The 19,980-nt window shown below is 36.4% G+C and overlaps 1 protein-coding gene across 12 annotated transcripts in view; it reads right to left on the reverse strand.

Annotated features, from left to right (window-relative positions):
• LOC131697410 (dedicator of cytokinesis protein 4-like) overlaps positions 1-19,980 on the reverse strand; it is a 99,873-nt gene that overhangs the window by 59,294 nt on the left and 20,599 nt on the right. For all 12 annotated transcript variants that reach the window (XM_058985794.1, XM_058985787.1, XM_058985790.1 and 9 more), the window contains exons 2-8: positions 16,827-16,910; positions 13,723-13,763; positions 13,295-13,350; positions 12,045-12,141; positions 10,822-10,970; positions 6,528-6,612; positions 5,081-5,232 (exon numbers count right to left, since the gene is read on the reverse strand). In XM_058985794.1, coding sequence (XP_058841777.1) covers positions 5,081-5,232; positions 6,528-6,612; positions 10,822-10,970; positions 12,045-12,141; positions 13,295-13,350; positions 13,723-13,763; positions 16,827-16,910 — 664 coding nt within the window. The remainder of the gene's footprint in view (positions 1-5,080; positions 5,233-6,527; positions 6,613-10,821; positions 10,971-12,044; positions 12,142-13,294; positions 13,351-13,722; positions 13,764-16,826; positions 16,911-19,980) is intronic.

The following is a 19,980-nucleotide window of genomic DNA, read 5'->3' on the forward strand; positions in this document are numbered from 1 at the left end:
TGTAAAACGTAGACTGTTGCGTTTTCATTGTGCATCAGTAAATATAATAAATATATATATTTTTTTTATTATTGAAGTTTTATAAAACTAAGATTCACCACTTTGTATTTGGTAACCCAACTGACCAGAAAATATGCCATCACAAATTTCTAAAGAGATACTGTAGAAAAGATGTTAAAGCACTGATTCTGTTCAGAAAGAAGGCCCACTGTTGATTTAGAGCAGCCATTACAGACTGTATCAACAGTGCAGTACTATCCAGTAATGCATGCATTCATTCCTCTGTAAATGACTCATAAATCAAACCTCAATTGTGTTACATGAAGGAGAGATGTGTATGGCAATGACAGAGCTATTGAAAACACACAGATTGTCATTACATCTCTGTGTATTATCACACAGTGTTGCTTTCAGTAAGGGGGGCAAGACCAGCACAGCACAGGCTACCTCCATCAATTACAAATTACCACCTCATTATATGTTGACTCTTGGAAGCATTAGCGTTATCAAGAGCATTATTCTTCCATACAGACAGGCATGAACTCTACTCTGTGGCGGGATCAGTGGCTCACAGGGGAAGCAGTAGTAATAGGCATTGAGGTCTATTCAATGGATCTAAACAGTGCTGGGTCTAAATACTGCCACTGTTTAAATATTAAAAACAGGAACACACTTGGCATTTTACTTTCTTTAAAAGATAAAAATACACTAAAGGAGACTCGAATACACTGTTAGATATGTTGACTTTCACAGTCCCCTATATTAAGATCCACCGCCTTTTAGATAAATTAAATACATCTTATTGAGGTCTGGAGTTTTACATATTTCTGTTGGTAGAAATACAGTTTTTTCCACGTGCTTACATGATACATGTAAAATACTGGTTTACAATAAGCATTTTTCCCCAGTTATTGTTCCACAGTTGCCTCTCCAAATTGAAATGCTGACGGACTCAATATTAAAAAATACCCTCCATTCTTATTGTTAAATCACACAGTTTTTAGCTCAATTGAGACTCCAGCTGGTGTCACTCAATCCCAGACAAATATCAAAAATGATGTATTTGGGGAACGCTGGCTTCATGCCAAAAGGCTAAATAAAATCATAGAGAACCTTTGGATTACAATTAGGTTGCACCCACCCACAAGGAAAATAAACCTATATAAAAGTTAGCATGCAGAAGTCCTGTGTACCTATAAAGCCACGAGGAGCTGGAAGAAAGAGAAAATAACAGACAAGGGATTTACAGTTCTGCTTGTATGGCCTCCCAAAACAAATCATTAGTGGAAACAAGATGAGATCAAACTCTGCAGCGGCAAACTACAGTAGCATTTGTCACAAGCCATTAAACAAAGCTGAGGCAAATTCAAAAGGAATGTTTTACCATTTATGCCCTCACATAATTATGTTACATGACAAGCATTCAGACCAGGGCAAGAAAGAAACCATTTAGAACAATAAACGAATGCCTTTATGACTGGCTGTAGAACAGTATATTTTACTCTGAAATACAATATCTTGCAAAGAAAATGATACATTTGGAAGAACAGAAGGCCTGGTCTGTAATCTAGTGTCTGTTCTGTTATATTGTGAAGTTCAACTAAAAGTGCAGATAAAATACTGCATTCGAGCTTAAAAGTGAGTTTGCTTGACAACGTTTTAGAACTTTACTTGTATTGATTAGTCTGAGATCCCTTGTGTCACCAATCATTCAGCAATGTCATGACATAGACAGCAACTAGGTGACCAGGCTCAAAAGCTGACAGACATGTGACACTGGTGGGATTAAAACAACATTAAGGGTAAAAAGGTTCAGTGACATGTTTTACACTCTTGGGCAAATCCATATCTTCTATTTTATTGACTGTAAATAAATATTACAAGAATCTTTTTTTTAGGAAATCGGAAACACCCTCAACCATAATTATGCATTTGATAGCTGCACAGACGCATTATCAAAAGAGCAGACACATTCAAACATTTTGATTTATTAATTTTTGCTCACTAATGAAGACATTTTAAATGGGGTCTGCACAGGCAATCTCTGGTCAGTCTGTCAAGGTGCATTCTGCAACATGCTCCCTTATAAAAGAACTCGCTAACTGAAATACACCTTATCCTTGGTTTAGTTACGACCAAACACTAGTAGAATTAACAGCAGACCAGTCCTGGATTCAATTTAGCAGTGCAGACAGGAATATAGTCTTCTATAATAGTGCCTGCCACCAGGTGTGTTCTCAGCAAACACGTAATAAATCCATCTGTTTGAAAACATTTGTTATCAAACAAAACAAAAGATACTCAGTGTGGAGTAGTGGTTAGGGCTCTGGACTCTTGACCGGAGGGTTGTGGGTTCAATCCCAGCTGGGGGACACTGCTGCTGTACCCTTGAGCAAGGTACTTTACCTAGATTGCTCCAGTAAAAACCCAACTGTATAAATGGGTAATTGTATGTAAAAAATACATGGTCAGACAGTGCAAAGCACCTGACCATGGCCTTCATTTTTATGCCATATTCGAGGCACATACAGTATGTTCTTTTCAACTGTCGAGAAGCATATTATTTCTTTATTTATTTATTTATTTATTTGTTTAATTTAGTCGTTGCCAATTAGTTTTTATTATTTTCTCCCCAATTTGAAATGCCCAATTATTTTTAGGCTCAGCTCACCGTTACCACCCCTGCGCTGACTCAGGAGGGGCGAAGATGAACACACGCTGTCCTCCGAAGCGCGTGCCGTCAGCCGCCCGTCGCCCACTTCTTTACACTCTGCAGACTCACCGTGCAGCCACCTCAGAGCTACAGCGTCGGAGGACAACGCAGCTCTGGGCAGATTACAGGCAAGCCCGCAGGCGCCCGGCCAGACTACAGGGGTCGCGGTGAGCCGAGGACACCCTGGCCGACCTAACCCTCCCTCCCCCCGGACGACGCTCGGCCAATTGAGCGATGCCCACTGGGAGCTCCTGTCCACGGTCAGCTGTGGAATAGCCTGGACTCGAACCGGCGACGTCCAGGCTATAGAGCGCATCCTGCACTCTAGCGAGTGCTTTTACTGGATGCGCCACTCGGGAGCCCATGTCGAGAAGCATATTAATTACATTTTCTTCAGAAGAAATTCTAAAATAAAGTTAGGTGATAATAAACCATCCTCCAGACCTTAAATACCAGTGTTTATATTATTATATATAAAAACAAAGAAAACGTATTTTAAATTATTAACGTGAACCATACAGTAAATTTTAAAAAGCAGTATTTAAACAACCTGAAATACTGTGCTTTAAGATCCCAGTACAGACACATACACACACAGACACACACATATCTATTTTAAAACTGCATTTTACATTGCCATAATGATCCCCGTCTATAGACACCCACAGCTGTCTTTAAGCATGGACAACACTGTAAAACAGCTACAGATAATTAAAATTTGAAAACCGTACAAATAGTTCAAAGAAGCAGAGGATAGTGGCAGAGGAAAATATAGCGAGACTTGTTATAAAATCAGAGCCATTTGGAATCCCTAGCTTATAAAGAAGGATCTAGAGTAGCATGGGGTCTATTCACTGTTTTACAAAATTTAAACAAGGTTTCACTGAAGGGCAGACAAGAACACTTCCAATGGCTGTTCTTCATTTCATTACTTCAGCTTTTAGTCACAGTGAACAAGCTGAACTGTTTACAACGATGCATTGAGCTTTACAGCATATACAGTACACAATTCGTGTTGGCACACACAGAGAACAGTAACAAGCATGAAACATCTACAACTATGTGCATGGAGTGTGCGGTTTCAAAGTCTCCATATGTTTCAGTGCACAACAAAGCTTGGCATATTCTTCAGCAGTGCTCATGCTGTTCGCCCATTTTTCCACTTCTGAAATACACTAGAGACACCAAGAGCTGACAACCTTCTCCACACACCATCCACTAATTCTTTAATTTCCCTCCCACAACAGCTGTGGATAAACAAATCAACCATCCTCATTAAGCACACTGTTCAGACCATATACTGCATTCTAATAGACACCTACTCAACATATTGACACTGTCTCTACTAACTTTACTGCACAATATGGTTATTCCTTTCAACCTTATGTTAGCAAACTACAAGAAATACAAGGATAAGTGATTATTTCCTCCCTTGCCTCAGCTTCCTTCCTGTCACATGACAGGTGTAGCAGTAACTTTTTTTTATTTTTTGGCTGTTTTTTCCTGTTTTTATTTTTAAAAAATCCCAATGTCATTTCAAAATGACATTCCATTTACTGAACTGTTCCCAGTTTCTTTTAAAATAATTAAATCCTGATTATGAAAAAAACATCAAATAACTTGATCACCACAGTACCCTTGCTGTGCCATGATTGAACCTCCTTTATGCATCACTAATACATGTTGAAGCATTAGACTTTGGACTATCATGTATTTCAAAGTAAACTTCAAAATGCCAAGAGAAAATTCAATTAAGATTTTCCTTTTGTTTAAACTGACACTTTTGATGCTACAGTCCTGTACCAATTCAAGCACTATGAAGAGCCTGTGAGTTTGGAGGCACCACAAGAAAAGTCACTTACTACCCCATCATATTGACAAAATTTGAAATTGGCACCTCTCTGGAGAAGAGCAGTTTTACCATAAATAATGCAAAAATTAAGTATTAAATGTACAGAATGATAAAATACCTTTCGAGATATAGCCCACTCATCATACAATATATAGTGGTTTCAACTTTCACCTGCAATTTTAACAATTTTAATTTTGTTTAAAAAATGAAAACCTTGTTTAATAGAATACATGTCTGCAAAAAGACATAAACAAACAAAATAACATATAATTTGTCTGAAATAGATTTGCATAACAAATCTGCCACTTTTAATGGTGTTTTCAAAAGAAAGGATTATATGAAAGTGTGGAATAATCACAGGCAGAAATGGTTTCTGGAAATGCTTACAGTGCAATATTGCCTCTTAAATGATGCATCTTCAATGTAAAACTAAATGTGCTTCGAGCTTTTTCCATTCCACAGGGACTGTACACTGTATAGATCTTTGATATGAACAAAAATAAACAAAAATTCACCTTATTGGACGGTTCTCTCGGCTGTCGTATAGGGAAAAGAAGACCTCCAGCTCTTCTCCGAGGTTAGAGCTCATCAGGCTTTTCATCTGCACAAACAAGTGGTGTGTGCTAGCTGGGACGGTGGGTTCTTTTTTTCGATGTCGGTGTTCCATCTACAGAGAGAGAGCATGTTCAACACATTAGGAACCTCAGAACATTTATCCGTCAGTCAGGAAGCTCCACTGCAGAGCACTACCACACAGCAGATGACTGCAGAATATTCAGGAGAGCTGCTGCAGGCAAAACATTCAGATAGAACTGCTACAGGCAAAACATTGAAAAGGTAAATGCATCTTTAAATTATAACTGCTTATAATTTTTTTTTTTTTTTTTTTTTTTAAGTCACTTTGTCAATTTCTAAATTGCAATGAAATCCTAATTGTCAGGCATTACCTTGGTAGTGGACCACATAGTAGGCTTCCTAAAGCAGTCAATTACCAGGCAGTAATGCCCTTTAAGCAGGGTTCAGTTGCTTAAGTTTTTAAGAAAGGAAAAAGTCAACAAAAAAATATATATTAAAATTTGATAAAATTCAATTATTCAGCAGTTTATCCTTGTCTCTTACTACAATTTTGAAAGAAAAACTAAATTCCAAGCTCAAAAATAACAAATGCAATACAAAGCAGTCATCCTGAACATGTTTTTGTTTTAACTATGAAATCATGACAACACACTACCCTCCAAAAAGTCTCGAGACAGACTGACAGATGTGCCATATCCATATCGGATGTGCAATATTGGCTTTTTCATATTTGTTTTATCAGTCCAGGTTATCACCATTGCAGAAACCCTTTTTTAGGGTAAAAAAAAAACCCCTTTGTTTAGCTATCTGAAATAGAAATACTTTGTCAGATACTTTACTCCTTGAAAATTGAATAGAAGAAGGATGGATGTATGGATGTATGAACTGCACTATAGATGAAAAGTTGCTGTAGCATCCCCATACATAATCACATGTGTGCGTAGCTTAAACTCACTCCTTTTGGCTTGCAGCAGTCAGAGTATTTAACCTACTGCAAATGACCCAGGATGCAGCAGTTTTTTGTTTTTTTTATTGCCATTGTTTGATACATATTTGCACATCCTGAATGAACTTTAAACAAAAAACATTCTAAGCACAGTAAGGGGGGGACCAGTAATTAAAGTTAATAAAGACAGTAAGAGGCATTTTAAAGCATTGGTTAGTAGTTTTTTTTTTTATTCTATGTTAATCAAAAGCATTAGATAAGTTAATACAACAGTTAGCTGAAAGGAACCTGTTTACTTTCACACAAATAATACATTTGTTCTGAAAAAGAACATCAAGCTCAGTTCTAAATTAGGCAAGTATAGAGTAACCATGGAAATTAGCTGTTTAGAAGTCCTATCACACGCTGGCAAGAGGAGATAATGGGCACTGTCTACTTACCAGTTTGTAAAGCTCTGTAACACTGATTTCATCCGGGTCCACCATACTAAACTCTTTCCTTGGAACCAAATCCAATCCCAGCTGTCTGCAGAAGGAAAGCAGAACAGTTTCAGAAAATCCTTACAGACATTTTTGTTTTGTGAACTGCTGCACAGACATTGCAGAATGACTAAAAACATTATAAGTGGCCTCGAGTGAAGACGCCATGTTAGGAAGCTTTTTTGTCAAAGGGATTAAAACAGAATTATAATATATAGTTAACGTATTGTCACAGACGGTTCTGGCGCGTTCCTTTTGCGCTACAAGTCATTAGATCCTTTTGCATGGAAGGCATCGGTTGCAAGGGTGTGCGGTTCTTTGATGGACCTAGATTCAGTGAAAATGTGTTTGCCCACTGACGATGAGAATGAGAATGCAGAGATGGTAGCCCAGCTAACAAGATTTAAATTTTTGCAGGTATCAAGTAAAGACCCTGGTATTTCATACCTCTGATGTAAAACATTGGATGCACAGGCCTGTCATGGTATTCGCAGAACCAGTCCGAGCTGAGCCTGGCGCAGAGTTCGAATCCTACTGGGAACGTGCCAATTTATTAGACATAGATTGGATGATTTAAACTGGCCTGTATTGATTGAAGTAATATGATATACGCTTTGTCAGTAATTATAGTAATACTGTATATGTTCCTTTCAAAAGTGATCTGTATACTCAGTAGAAAAATGGATAGCTGTTGTGTGCAGTCTATGAAAGCACCTGCTGGAAGGAGTCAAACTTGGCAGGCTCTTATCAGGCCTTGTTAACATATTCCAGTTTTATGAGAAAAATGAGCCAATTTATTTCATTACTTTACTTTCATTACTTTTGGATAACAGAAGGTAGGAGTATTAGAAAATGCTTACAGTAGTGCCTCATATTAATCAACACCAAAAAAATTGGCAAAAGGCTAGGATGTCAACACCTACTTCAACAGGATTTTGTATGAACAGAGAAAGGGAACAGACTTAATAAAATAATATTACCATTTCTATGAGCAACTGTTATATTGAAGTAACTGAATTAGAAATACATGTTATAAACTCATTTAAAGTTAAACTGTTATGCAAATAACATTATCATTGTTGTTGAAAGAACATAACAGTTAAAAACCAAAAAGCTCAGTACTAAGTGACACTTTCAGAGTATTATAATAATGTGTTCTGTGTTTTAAAGAATATAAAACAAGCATAAATAATATTGCAGCAAATTATGAACAGGTTACAATGATTTGAACTACGAAAACTGAATAAAGTGTTAATGTTAGGAAAAAAGCTTGTCTATGTGCCTTTGTTATTAGTGCACATACAATCTTGGAAGCCGGTCAGACTATTGCGCATGGAAGCCTGTAACCTTGAAAGAAGCAGGCCTCTGGGGGAGCTAAACACGGAGGCTAGGTATTGCAAATTAGCAAAAACAAAAGGGTAACCCTTTTTAGACAGAACGATATTTGAAACTAAAAAGACTTATTTGATTGTATTTGATTGATAGAGATTTTAAATAAAAAAAAAAAAAGTATTCTGATCTAAGAATAGAGTGACAAAACTGAAGAGAAATAATGTGTGTGACAGAGCAGGGCTCTGCCCTTGGAAATACTGGCAGGGATGGGGTTAAATTCTCCTCCCTGTCCAGGTTGATTGCCTCAGGTGGGAGCAATCAATCAATTAATTATTCAATTATCACCCAGCCACCTGGCATAAAAGGAGGCTTCAGCGTTCCAGTAAGGGGGAGAGTTCTAGAAGGAGAGGAAGGTTTTTGGGGTTTGCTGGTTTTTGTTCATTTTTGTAATCCAGTGACGGTAATACTCAGCCTGGAAGCCTTATTCTTGTAAGTTTCATTTTGTGTTTATTTTGTGTCTTAGAAACCTGTTTTGTTTGGCCCTTGTGCCTGTTTATTTTGTGTGGTGTTTTTTTTTTTTTTTTTGAAAAGTTCTAAAATAAAGCGTTTATTCAACAAAAAACACAAAATAAACAGACACGAGGGCCAAACAAAACAGGTTTCTAAGACACAAAATAAAACGTGCAAGAATAAGGCTTCCAGGCTGAGTATTATCGTCACTGGATTACAAAAATGAACAAAAACCAGCAAACCCCAAAAACCTTCCTCTCCTTCTAGAACTCCCCGAACTCCCCCCACCCCCGGGAGGCCGAGACCGCCTTTTATGCCAGGTGGCTGGGTGATAATTGAATAATTGATTGATTGCTCCCACCTGATGCAATCAACCTGGGCAGGGAGGAGAATTTAACTCCATCCCTGCCAGTATTTCCAAGGGCATGTTTTAAGTAGTTTGATCCAATAAGAAACATAATACTTAAACTAAGTGTTTTTGTTTGTTTAAGGCTCTACTATAATACAAATAGACTGTAAAAGCAGGAGCGACAATTTAATCAATTTAATTAATTCTGTTTTTTTCTCTAAACAAAAAAAATTGACACATTACAATATCCATTAAATTAAAGAATATAAATGTTTTGCTGCAATAAAAAACAGAAACTGTTAGGTTGGAATATTAGACAATTAAAGTGTAAATTGTATTCAATAATTGTAGTACACAAAAAACCTACAGAAAAATAGCCTTGCCCTTATCTGCTTGCAAGCAGAGTGGTACTAGATATGGAAGGTTCTTTTTGGCAGTCAAAGTGAGATGTACTTGTAGTCTGCAGTTTTGAATTTAGAAGTCTCTGCCTTTTGAAGACAAATCTTATTTTTCCTGTCCTTACATTATATTATATTCTACACTTCCATATATTTTGGAAGGTAAGAACTATTTTGAATGTATGTCTCTTTTATATTGTTACATTGCTATAAGGTATAGAAATTATGTTTTAGTCTTAAGAGAGTGATATATATTGAATGTTTAGCGTTTTGCATTTTATAGCCTGAAGGCCAAGCATATGATAGGCATTTGTATTACTGTATTGAAGTACTAATGCTGTTAAACCTGTAAAAGGTACTGGAAACGCCCAGGCTGCCTATTAGCGGAAATCCAAAGTGGCTTGCAACCACTTATTCAATTTTTAAAGCATTTAATAAACTGAAGAGCACTACTACTGCTCTGATTCGTTAAAACTCCAAATTAAATGAGTCTGTGTGATTTTCTTGATTATTAAAAAGTCATCTGGGTACGTTGCAAGCCCAGTGCACGAACAATCCACTTACAGGAGTCCGAAACATCTTCATGTCCTCCTCAACATTTCCCCTGAGTTTACGAGTGTGCTTAGAGTATATGTATATATATATATATATATATATATATAGTACATGCGACATCTGAATCCAAATGAAACTCTGATATACCACATTACTAAATCATGAACATCCAGCTGTGAAGATACCAAGATAAGTAAAACAAAGCTGTTTTAATCTGTGGTAGAAACTAAATCATAATTCACATATTGATACATTTAATAAACAAACACTTACAGGGAAACGTTACATACATTATTAAAATGTGAGCACTACTCTCATCTGTAATAATGTGACTATAAAATTATTATTAGTAACCAGCTCTGTAACCAGTATGTAACATACTGTACAAGAGAACAGAACAGGCAGAGGTGAAAATATCTTGCCACAATACTGTTTTATAAATTTGACAGATTACAGACCCTGTATGCAAAACAAAAAAACAAATGTATTCCTGGGGATAAACTAATATTAAATATGCCAGACAATGTTTAAACAAGTTCTAACCTCGGTGCTATCCTAGGTTTTAAAATCCACATTATTATCACTTGTCCACCTTTTCGTCTGTTAAAGATCTTTTCATTCTTTGCTTGTATTTTATTCTTCAATTTGGGTATAAAAAGCTTTTATGTAAAAAAATAAAGAACCTTGCTAACTTCACATTTTGTCTAGAATCTACAGGGGTACCATTTCAAAATGTGCATTCATAGCTTTCGGCTAACTGTGAATTCAAAGTTTTTGAAAATGTGAAAAGAGTTATTGCTGGGAATACAATATTTAACACCCCTCATTTATTTAGAGGATGAATGAAAGTGTGCTCTGATCTAAATATAATGTTTTTAAAAAGTCTCATTAGGGGGTATGTATAGAAAATCCAAAAGAACCTGATGTGTTACAAGGACTCCTAGCTTTAAATTAATACCATATAGAAAATGTAATGGCTGCCTGGACTTCAATGCAATATCCGGAACATTACCATGTCTACAATGTTGTGTTAATTTTAAGTTGCCTGCAATACATTTATGATACAATTTTAACAAAGAAAAACAGCATAATTAATCTTATCAGTACTCACTCATTTCCCCAGTCAAGACGTGCAGTGATGTGCTGCTTTACATCTTTCATCCGGTCGAGAGTTAGGTGGCCTACGAGTACTTGCCTTCGTAGGTCTAATATCTCATTCATTACATGCCATAGTCTGTGGAACAAATCCCCTTCATTCTTCTGTTCAATTAAAAATAACAAAGTCATTCCTCATTAGCCTACTTTAAGCAAATCATGTCTTCTACAGTGTTTACATATTAACTAAACACTAAGAACTTCACATTTCCTAAACATGAACATGAAATATATATATATATTTTTGTAATGCAACATACCACAAATCTTTAACTGACTAGTAATAAATTAACAGAATTGCAATTAAATACTATTTCAGAAACCATAATTGATGTGTACAAAAATACTGTACGTAAATGCACATTTTGTTATCTCCAAAATAATTACTCGAATGCATCACCCTAACTTGTACCATGAACTACACAAGAAATTCCACCATTCAAATGCTCTATTAACCTGTAACAGAGATGGCTTTGTGGTGACGTCAGACCAGGAAGAGAATCGACACATAGGATTGTGAGGTATGCGCTGCTGCACGTTTTATTACTAAATAAAAAGATTGAACAAAACAAAACCACACACCGATACAAAATAAACATCACGATGGCCAAAACAAACAGACAACACACTGTGAACGAGTATGGTGCTGGTTTAAAGCCAGCACGAGTAGCACTTGTTTACTTTCAGTATCTCAGTTCTTATTGTCCCCAACCCCGTTCCACCAAAGCTGTTTGTTTTTGTATTGTGGCCGAGGGATTAACTGGCTATCAATTACCTAGTTTATCCCTCGACCACATTCGGCACTGTTTTCTCATATGCGTGGTCAACAGCCAGTTTGTCAATAATCACTTGCTCTTGACCACGCATTCTCACGATTTTATCTGGATGGGGCATTTTAAGCCCATCCAGGCTGTAAACAGTAACAATAAAACGGCATGTTTTTAAATAAGCAAAACAGTACATTTAAATAATACATATTCACACAGGGGTGGGGTGTACCCCGTCACACAACCATAAAGGTGAAGCATTATGCCATCACCACCATCATTATACATAGTTTTATTGAAATGACATAATCTCAATAAATTACAACACCTCTTTTAAAAAATAATTTTTGTATTTCTCAGTAAAAGTTATTTGCAGTTTAATAATATAAATTAAAACATGTCCACTAGTTACCACGTAAAGTTGTTTCCACATAGTGCCCCAGTCTCTCAAAGTTGAGGTCATCTCAGTAATGACAGAGTCTTCTGTCGGAATGACTGTTTCAAATTGCCTATGGTACACAAAAGAGTGTGGTTCACTGCTCACCCAAACAGCATCCATTTTTACATCAGACAATACCCATTTGCAGAAAATATAATGCACTCTGTACAAATCAGACCAAGATTAAATGGTCAAAATGTGAGCCTTACATTTTTAATATTATTCAAAACATGGAAGAATTCTTTATACTGTTTAAGTATTAAGATTCAACATGAGAATGATCTGCAGTGAATTTGTTTTGTCTGTATTATCCTGTAATTCAACAACATAAAAAAGGGACAATCTATTTTTCTGGAGGTATGAAATTGGACACATTGTGTTTACAGTTTGTTTCAACACCTGTCATAATATCTGTATTCAATGTCTTTCTATCCATATATGTATCTGCCTCTCTCTGCTTAACCATCTGCCTGAATCCAATAATCTAAATCACCAGGGAATCGCTGAAGTCTTGAAGCGCCCTTGTCCCCCCTGGGGCATCATTTTCATTGCACATTTTCAAAAGTATTACTGCATAGTACTTTGCAATGTGCTCATTTTATTTCAATATCAATTTAAAAAAAAAAAAAAAAAAAGAAAAGAAAACCTTTAACTGTTGCTTTCAAATAATACAATAAAGTAAGATCAAAATCATACAAATGATAAGAAAATAAAAGCTCCCTTTGTCAGCTGAAAATAGATAAAAGGCGATACAGGGATAAGGCCCAGGTGGTCTCAATGATCTAAGCCATCTTTGGCTGACACGATTTTGATTGTATTGTTGAGTGAAAAGGGAGAATCAGATTGTCTTTAAATTTAACCAATTTTGCATTTCTCCCATTTGGAAAGTCATTTTGTCAATGCAATACAAATGTAAGATACAGCCTTAAGTGTGAGTCTAATGCTTTACAAATCAGATTTTCTTGTTTTCAGTTCCAAAAAGTAAATGAACTACAAAATGGAAGCAGTAAAACAAAATCTAACCAGCAACATTTACCTCAGTTGTGTCTGATGTTAACTGTAGAGAGAGACTACTGGTAAAAAAAATAATTCATGCTGTGGGCAACCACAAAGTAACTTATCTCCTGAAATTACATTAACATTCAGCGGACGTTCTTCAAAACTGTTCAGTAGATACTGTGAAAATTATCAGTTAAATCCTGTCTATAAGGCACCTTACTTACCCTTTGTTCTTGACATTAGCATTTTTCAAGTGCACATAGTTAGATGGAAAAATTCCCTGAGAAGAAAAAAATGCACAAGTGAAGTACATAAAAAAAGAAGAAAAACACAATCACTGTTCTTACTCATTCGTTCCATGTTTCAGGTTATCTGTCCATTATCTAAAGAATGGCATTGACACCAGTTTAATTCTGCACAGAAAGCTACGAACACAGTGTTTAATTCTCCAAACAAATTAACTATTGAATGATAGCTTGAACAGTGACTAAATGCCTGTCTGAAAATAATTCAATTAAATTATAGTACAGGTTCACTTTCAAGTTAAGGATTAGTGAACACCTCTGTCAGAAAGGGCAGTGATAACCACAAACTATCAAAGAATATTAGGGTAATTGAAAACTAATACATGTATTTAAATAAAAAGCATCACCTTGGTATTTGGATTCTTCAGAACAACCCCTCTGTACCAGCCTATGGAGAAAAGACTTTTTAAAAATCCCTAAGTTTACATCCCTTCCAGTGATAATTATTCTGCAAATTTGATTATATAAATGTCAAATGAATACAAGTTTTGGTAAAAGTAGAAAAGGCATTTGGTCAAGGAGATTTCACAAAGGAAATAGCAGATACTCCATAAACACACATTCATGAAGCACTGTACGAGTACTGCATGACTGAGAATGAGAGCCCAAAGGGTTTTAATAAAAACAGCACCTTTTGGAGTATTTGGATTATACAACCACTAGAATCAAGCTTTGCATCTGTTTAGCAACATGGCATATAGTGGAACAGTGAGATTCACCCAGGCATTGGATTTAAATGAATACAAAACAGATGTACTCTGTGCAGGTCTTTAGTGAGTTAACTTAGCAATGTAAAAGCCACACACACACATTATTTTAGAAGAACTGAAGGTTGGATATGACACTGGATGAATACAATAAGACAGCAAGATCTAGGGACTAGTTATGTGTAGTGGCAGCACGTTTTACATTTGTATTAAAGTATGTGCCGGGCAGATAGACTTGTTATTGCTTAAAATAGAGCAGGACACTCCGGATTTTGATTCTTTTTCTGTGGGGATTTTATTTTTTTTTGTCTTGTGAATCTATTCAAGAAAATAAAGTAGAAAAAGGAAACTAGAAAAAGGGTTGATGACATAGGACCAACTACAGTACTTTAAGGAAGCCCTAACATGAAAAACAGGAAAATCTTTCAAAACTGGTTTCAGAACCAAAAGGGAATATTTATAGTTCTGATAGTTACCATCATTTCGTGGCTTACTTTCAAATTAAAATTTCTTCATAACAGTTTTAGTACAAACTGGGTATGAGTCATACAATTCATATTTACAGAGCTTCATTTTTTTAAAATCATACAGTAGCTGAAGTGCTCAGGAGAATCGACCAGAGACATTTGTTGGGAAATCAAATACAAAACTACCCAGGGGTAGAAAATATGAAACATTTTGCAAAAAAAATATCTATTTTTTAGTGGTTTAGACACCTCATGCTTCAAAAATATGCTTTGTTAGCAGTTTCCAAATGTAGGCAAGTTTATTTTACTAAGAACCATTCTAAAAAAAAAAAAAAAAAGACATAATACCACAGTAGTGACATTAAAAAGTGATAATTCCTCTAGAGGAAAATATACTTGAACTTTGACCCATTCCACTCCTCGAGACCACCACTTTCAATTCAAACACAAAATATCTTGTTTTCAATCACTCGACAATTACCACAGTATAGAAATGTTCATTAATGATCAACAAAATGACAATGCGTAGCTGAATTATCCCCAAACTTTGTCAAATTAGATTGTAAAGGGTACCAAGAATTCAGCATTGACAATGCGGCTAAACCATTCCCTACCACTCCCTGCGAAAATAATGTATCCAGCTCTCTCTCCTAAGGTTTCTGTTCTGTGTTTAAAGTGTTGGCTAGGGTTAACTTTGTCAGCTCTTTTAAAAATGTAACACTCCTCTAATCCTTCTTTGTTCTAAAACAGATTCAATTCCCTCAACCTACAAGTATCATAAAAGACCAATGAGGTTATTCATAAATAATGCAGCAGCACCTTTTTATTGCAGGTTTCGATAAAGCACGGTTAGGCCATGATACATTGTGCATGTACAGTACTATACTTTACTTTCACTGTTCATGGTTTTCAATATTTTAACACTGGGTGTCAGGTACAGTAGTAAAATAACAAGATCTGTAGTTAATTTTAGTCACTGCATTAGTGTTAAGAATGCCAGGCAGTTTGGATGAAAGATCTCAAATTGCAATACATGTCAATCTTAGGCAAGGATGTGGAAACACCTACTTAAGAAGAGGCTTTTTAACTGGCAAACATTGTTTCACTGCCAGGGGTCTAGGCTGATTAAAATATTACTGCAATAGAAATGTTACTTAGAACACTTATAGAGTTTAGTTATGTTATTTCTATTTAGTGCACTGTATGAAAAAAAACACTAAAAAAACACCTGTACAGGCATACCATTGACACTTGTTTGTTGTGCTATTGATTGGTCCATGTGTTTACTCTCCTGATAGTGACAGCTGAGCTTTCAGTGGCTATTTCTCTGAGTCACAAATTTTCATGTTGTTAAAAATACCCATCTGTTTTCACAGGGCAAAACAGCATTCCCACCTGAGCCCTCTACATTGTACCTATCCCATATATATATATCAGTTGACTGGGTATGTATAGGATATATCTCCGGGTATGAACAGAATAGGTTATAACAGACTTATAGAAAGAATAAAGCTGTTGAGAGGATGCATAATAGGCCTTAATTAAAGTAATAACTATTGTGAAAAGGTCCAGACCTTGAGGGGAGGCTTCAGATTTTGTCTGTTACAAAGATATTGACCTCAAGTACAGATAAAAACTAGTCTGTGTTCTCAGAGAAAGAGGAAATTGACACAGTCAGCATCATCCACACAAGTAGTAAATTCATCAACTGAAATATTCTTGTGTTGTTTTATGACCAGAGATGCTTGCTGCCAGACTGATCTGGAATAATGAAGAAAAACTCTGCTTTTCTATCTTGTCAGAATTACATTTTTTACACTGCATGGGAACATAACCAAACATACATGTTCGATAAAATTGCTTCCAGTTGAAAAAAAAATATGTGCAAGTGTAACAATAAATACACCATACAAGTGTTCATTGTTATTCAGACTTTTTGTTTGGTTAGTTATATTGTGTATCACAGCAAAAAAAACTAAAAAAAAATCAGATTGTACTAGCATCCCTGATTCCAACTGATAGGGTCCTATCATGAAGTGCGATATTCAGGAAATGATTCTAGCCTGTTTAACAAGAATAGTCTATTATACAATAAGAGCATCCTCTTCTCAGGAGGGCTGCACACTGCATACCACTGCAATACAATCATTCATTATGATAAGCCAAAATACATGTTTGGTAAGTTACAACTAAAAATAGCAGGACGCAGTAAAAATTAATCAGTGATGGATAAGCCATTCAGAATAAAGGTTTTTTAATATATAAAAAAATACTTACCTTCGCATTTCTCCAATATCTGCACTGTATCACCAATCTCCAATGATACACCATGTGGGACAGTTCCTCGAAAACTGGCTAGCGCTGAAATAAATATAATACAACAACATTTACAACTTATAAAAAATACAATTTTGTTATCCTATGCAACATTTCACAAGGTCAGTAGCAACAATCTCAACAGCTACAACACAGTAGATTTCAGGACTATTCCTTCAAGACACTGTAGAAGCTCCAGAAATTGTTTATTCTTTATAAGTCTCACTCGTTAGCACAGCTCTTGTCAACAATTTAGTTCTTATTCATAATTCAACCAGACCAGGAATTCCCACTTTCAAAAGAATGGAGAGTCCCTTTACTGCTTGGAGGACCACGTTCTAGTGGCCTGGGGAGACTCGGCTACCCATAGGGACAGAGACAGTTTAGGGGCCAGAGCTAAGACATATAGCTGGCTAGAGGCGAAAGATTAGGATAGAGGCAAAAAGCACATAAGATTAAGTAGAGGCAAAAAGCACATAAGCTGCGAAAGTACAGTTGTGGCCGGGGGTCCCCTCTGGCTTCCCGAAAGAACATCAGACGTGTAGGCGTATGGGCGGTGCAGATGAACCCAAGGCAAAGGGGAGTGGACTTCACTGCCCCCCCCCCCCCCCCCCCCCAGAGGGAGACCTGTGCATTGCTTGCGGAATAGAAGGAAGAGGAGGAGGGAGGAGGAAGAAAAACAAACGCAAGACAAAGTCCAGAAATAAAAGTCGCGCTTATATAGGTGAATATAGATTGACAGATATGATAGCCAAAGAGAAGCTCCCGCTCTGCCCACCCGAGACTGACGTATCATCGGGGAGTAAGCTCAAGAATCAGGTTTCATTACCGAGCTCAGAAGCGGAGGTGGAACCTTGCTACCCAGAACTACACGCGGCTGGCCTCATCCGGACTACGCGGGAGGACTGGATTGAGAGAGGATTGCGGTAGGAAATGGAGATCGTAGTGAGAGGGGCCCTCTCCGACGCCCCCCGAATTTCACATGAAGGCTGACATGCCAAAAGGAAAATGCTATAAGTTTTATTAGACCTTTGCTGCCGTAGTGCTATACTACATTATATGTTTATTCCTTTCATGAAGTCTGAAGTATAGATGCATTTAACTTGCCAAATGTTAACATTACAAAATCCAACTGAATAAAATAAGTTTTTACTTTTGCAGACCAATAATACCTCATTAAACGAGCAGTAAAAATCTGAACAGTCTTCCTGATTGAGTCTCACAGGAATAAAGTCTTCACGGTGTTCGCCACGTTAGATCAAATACAAGTTTAGATATATTTTTATCAAGGCAAAGGAAACAAAAATGACCTAATAGGTTGACTTCTGTGGCTTTGGCCTTGAAGGCTCTAATTCATAGATCAGTAACTAAAGCTCAAACTAAAGTCTTTGATGAGCAATCTGGGGCAGGTTATAGAGAGAAATCTTACTCCGTTAGAAAAAACGGGCCACTCCATCTACAGTAATAGCTCAGCTGCTGGAGAGAAGATACAGTACGTGCTCCACGCAAATTAAACCTACAGACATTCTGCATCCTCTCTGCACCCCAGAGCTGAAAAAAACAAGAGCCAATTTCCAACCAGCAATCTCCCATCTCCTTCACTATTGTTACATGCAGTTCACTTTTTTTATTTAATTAGCCAAAGGAATGTGGAGTTTCAATTATGTTTTCGGATATCTTTTTAAAAGAACGTGAATCATGCAAGCTGTAGTAAATCACCAGTAAGCTCATGCAGCACTACAGTAAACTAAAAAAAAAAAAAAAACACATAACCTACCGTCAACTACTCAAGCTTAATTTCAGCAGGGCTTACTTTGAATACTTCTAATTACCCCACTCTCTGAAAATTATGTATAGCTCTGTGGTAGACCGCATGTCAAGTAGCGCTATTTACAAAAAATACAATACAACATATTATTAAAACTGAAGACTGTTCTCTGTTTGTTAAATATTCTGTGCTTCCAATGACAGTATGTTTAGGACAGTATAAGGAGTTTAACATAATAAAGTTTGTTTTAGTTCACAGAAGAAATTAATAGACAGATTCTGAAGTATTTTTGTAGTGGGTCCATTTGGAGTGTGTGCCAGTGTTTAAGTTCATGGCACATCAATTTGCTAAGGGATAGCATAAAGTGCAGCAGGGTTTTTTTCTGATATTCTAGTGCTCAACCTGATAATAATGGGGACAACACATCTTTCTGCTTGGATTGTCCCAAAGAAAACAGTATTGCTTGGATGTTCTTGAGCTGATTGACAAAATCAAAGTCAAATGTTTATGATTTCCTCCTAGATACAGGATCTGGCATTGGGATACACGGGTGGGTTATGCAATGTCTAGGGGAATTAAAAACGACTGTAAAAAAATGTCTACATACTGAATTTCAAATGCCCTTGTCAATCCACATGACAGAACACCATCTCCCTTGAAGCAAACAGTAAACACAAACAGGTAAATAAGCATTTAATAGAAGGCCCTTTAGGAAAATTGACAAACCTCTCATGCTTCATCTGTAATTAGAATGTATTTTTTATCAAGAAAACTATTTACTGTTCTGCTTAATGTCAAGTATTTTAGTAAAAACTAAAAGATCACAAGACTGCCAATATGTGCAGAATTGTGTGAGGTTTTGTCAGGACCAAAGACCACATTTCAGAAGTACAAGTTTTAAATTCTGAAATACAGTATTTCTCAAGAATTTAAGCATCCAAGGCCACAAAGCTCAGCTTGACAAAGTAGATCCACAAGGGAGGTTCTGACATGCTATTAAAAAAAACAACAACAACAACACCACAAATGAATAGCATGCCTTTGTTGAAGCATCAGTTAGATTTTCCAAAGGATTACATCTTGATTGGTTTACAGCTTATACAAACAGGGAGCTCGGTCCGACCACAACATTGAGTTTTTATAACCTCCTTACAAGCTAGTAAGAGGAGATTAAGAAGGAGACCATGTGCAGACTGGTTTAAAATCTCAGCTCAGCCACAAACTTGTTTATAATCTTAATAATATACAGTACACTGCATAGCATTGTTATTTGTGGTATTTTCAGATTTTGGGGAGAAGCATAATTGGGTCAAAATAAATAAAAATCAGTAACTGCTATTTAAAGTG

This window comes from Acipenser ruthenus, chromosome 14, assembly GCF_902713425.1.
Source record: "Acipenser ruthenus chromosome 14, fAciRut3.2 maternal haplotype, whole genome shotgun sequence".
NCBI classification, from domain to species: domain Eukaryota; kingdom Metazoa; phylum Chordata; class Actinopteri; order Acipenseriformes; family Acipenseridae; genus Acipenser; species Acipenser ruthenus.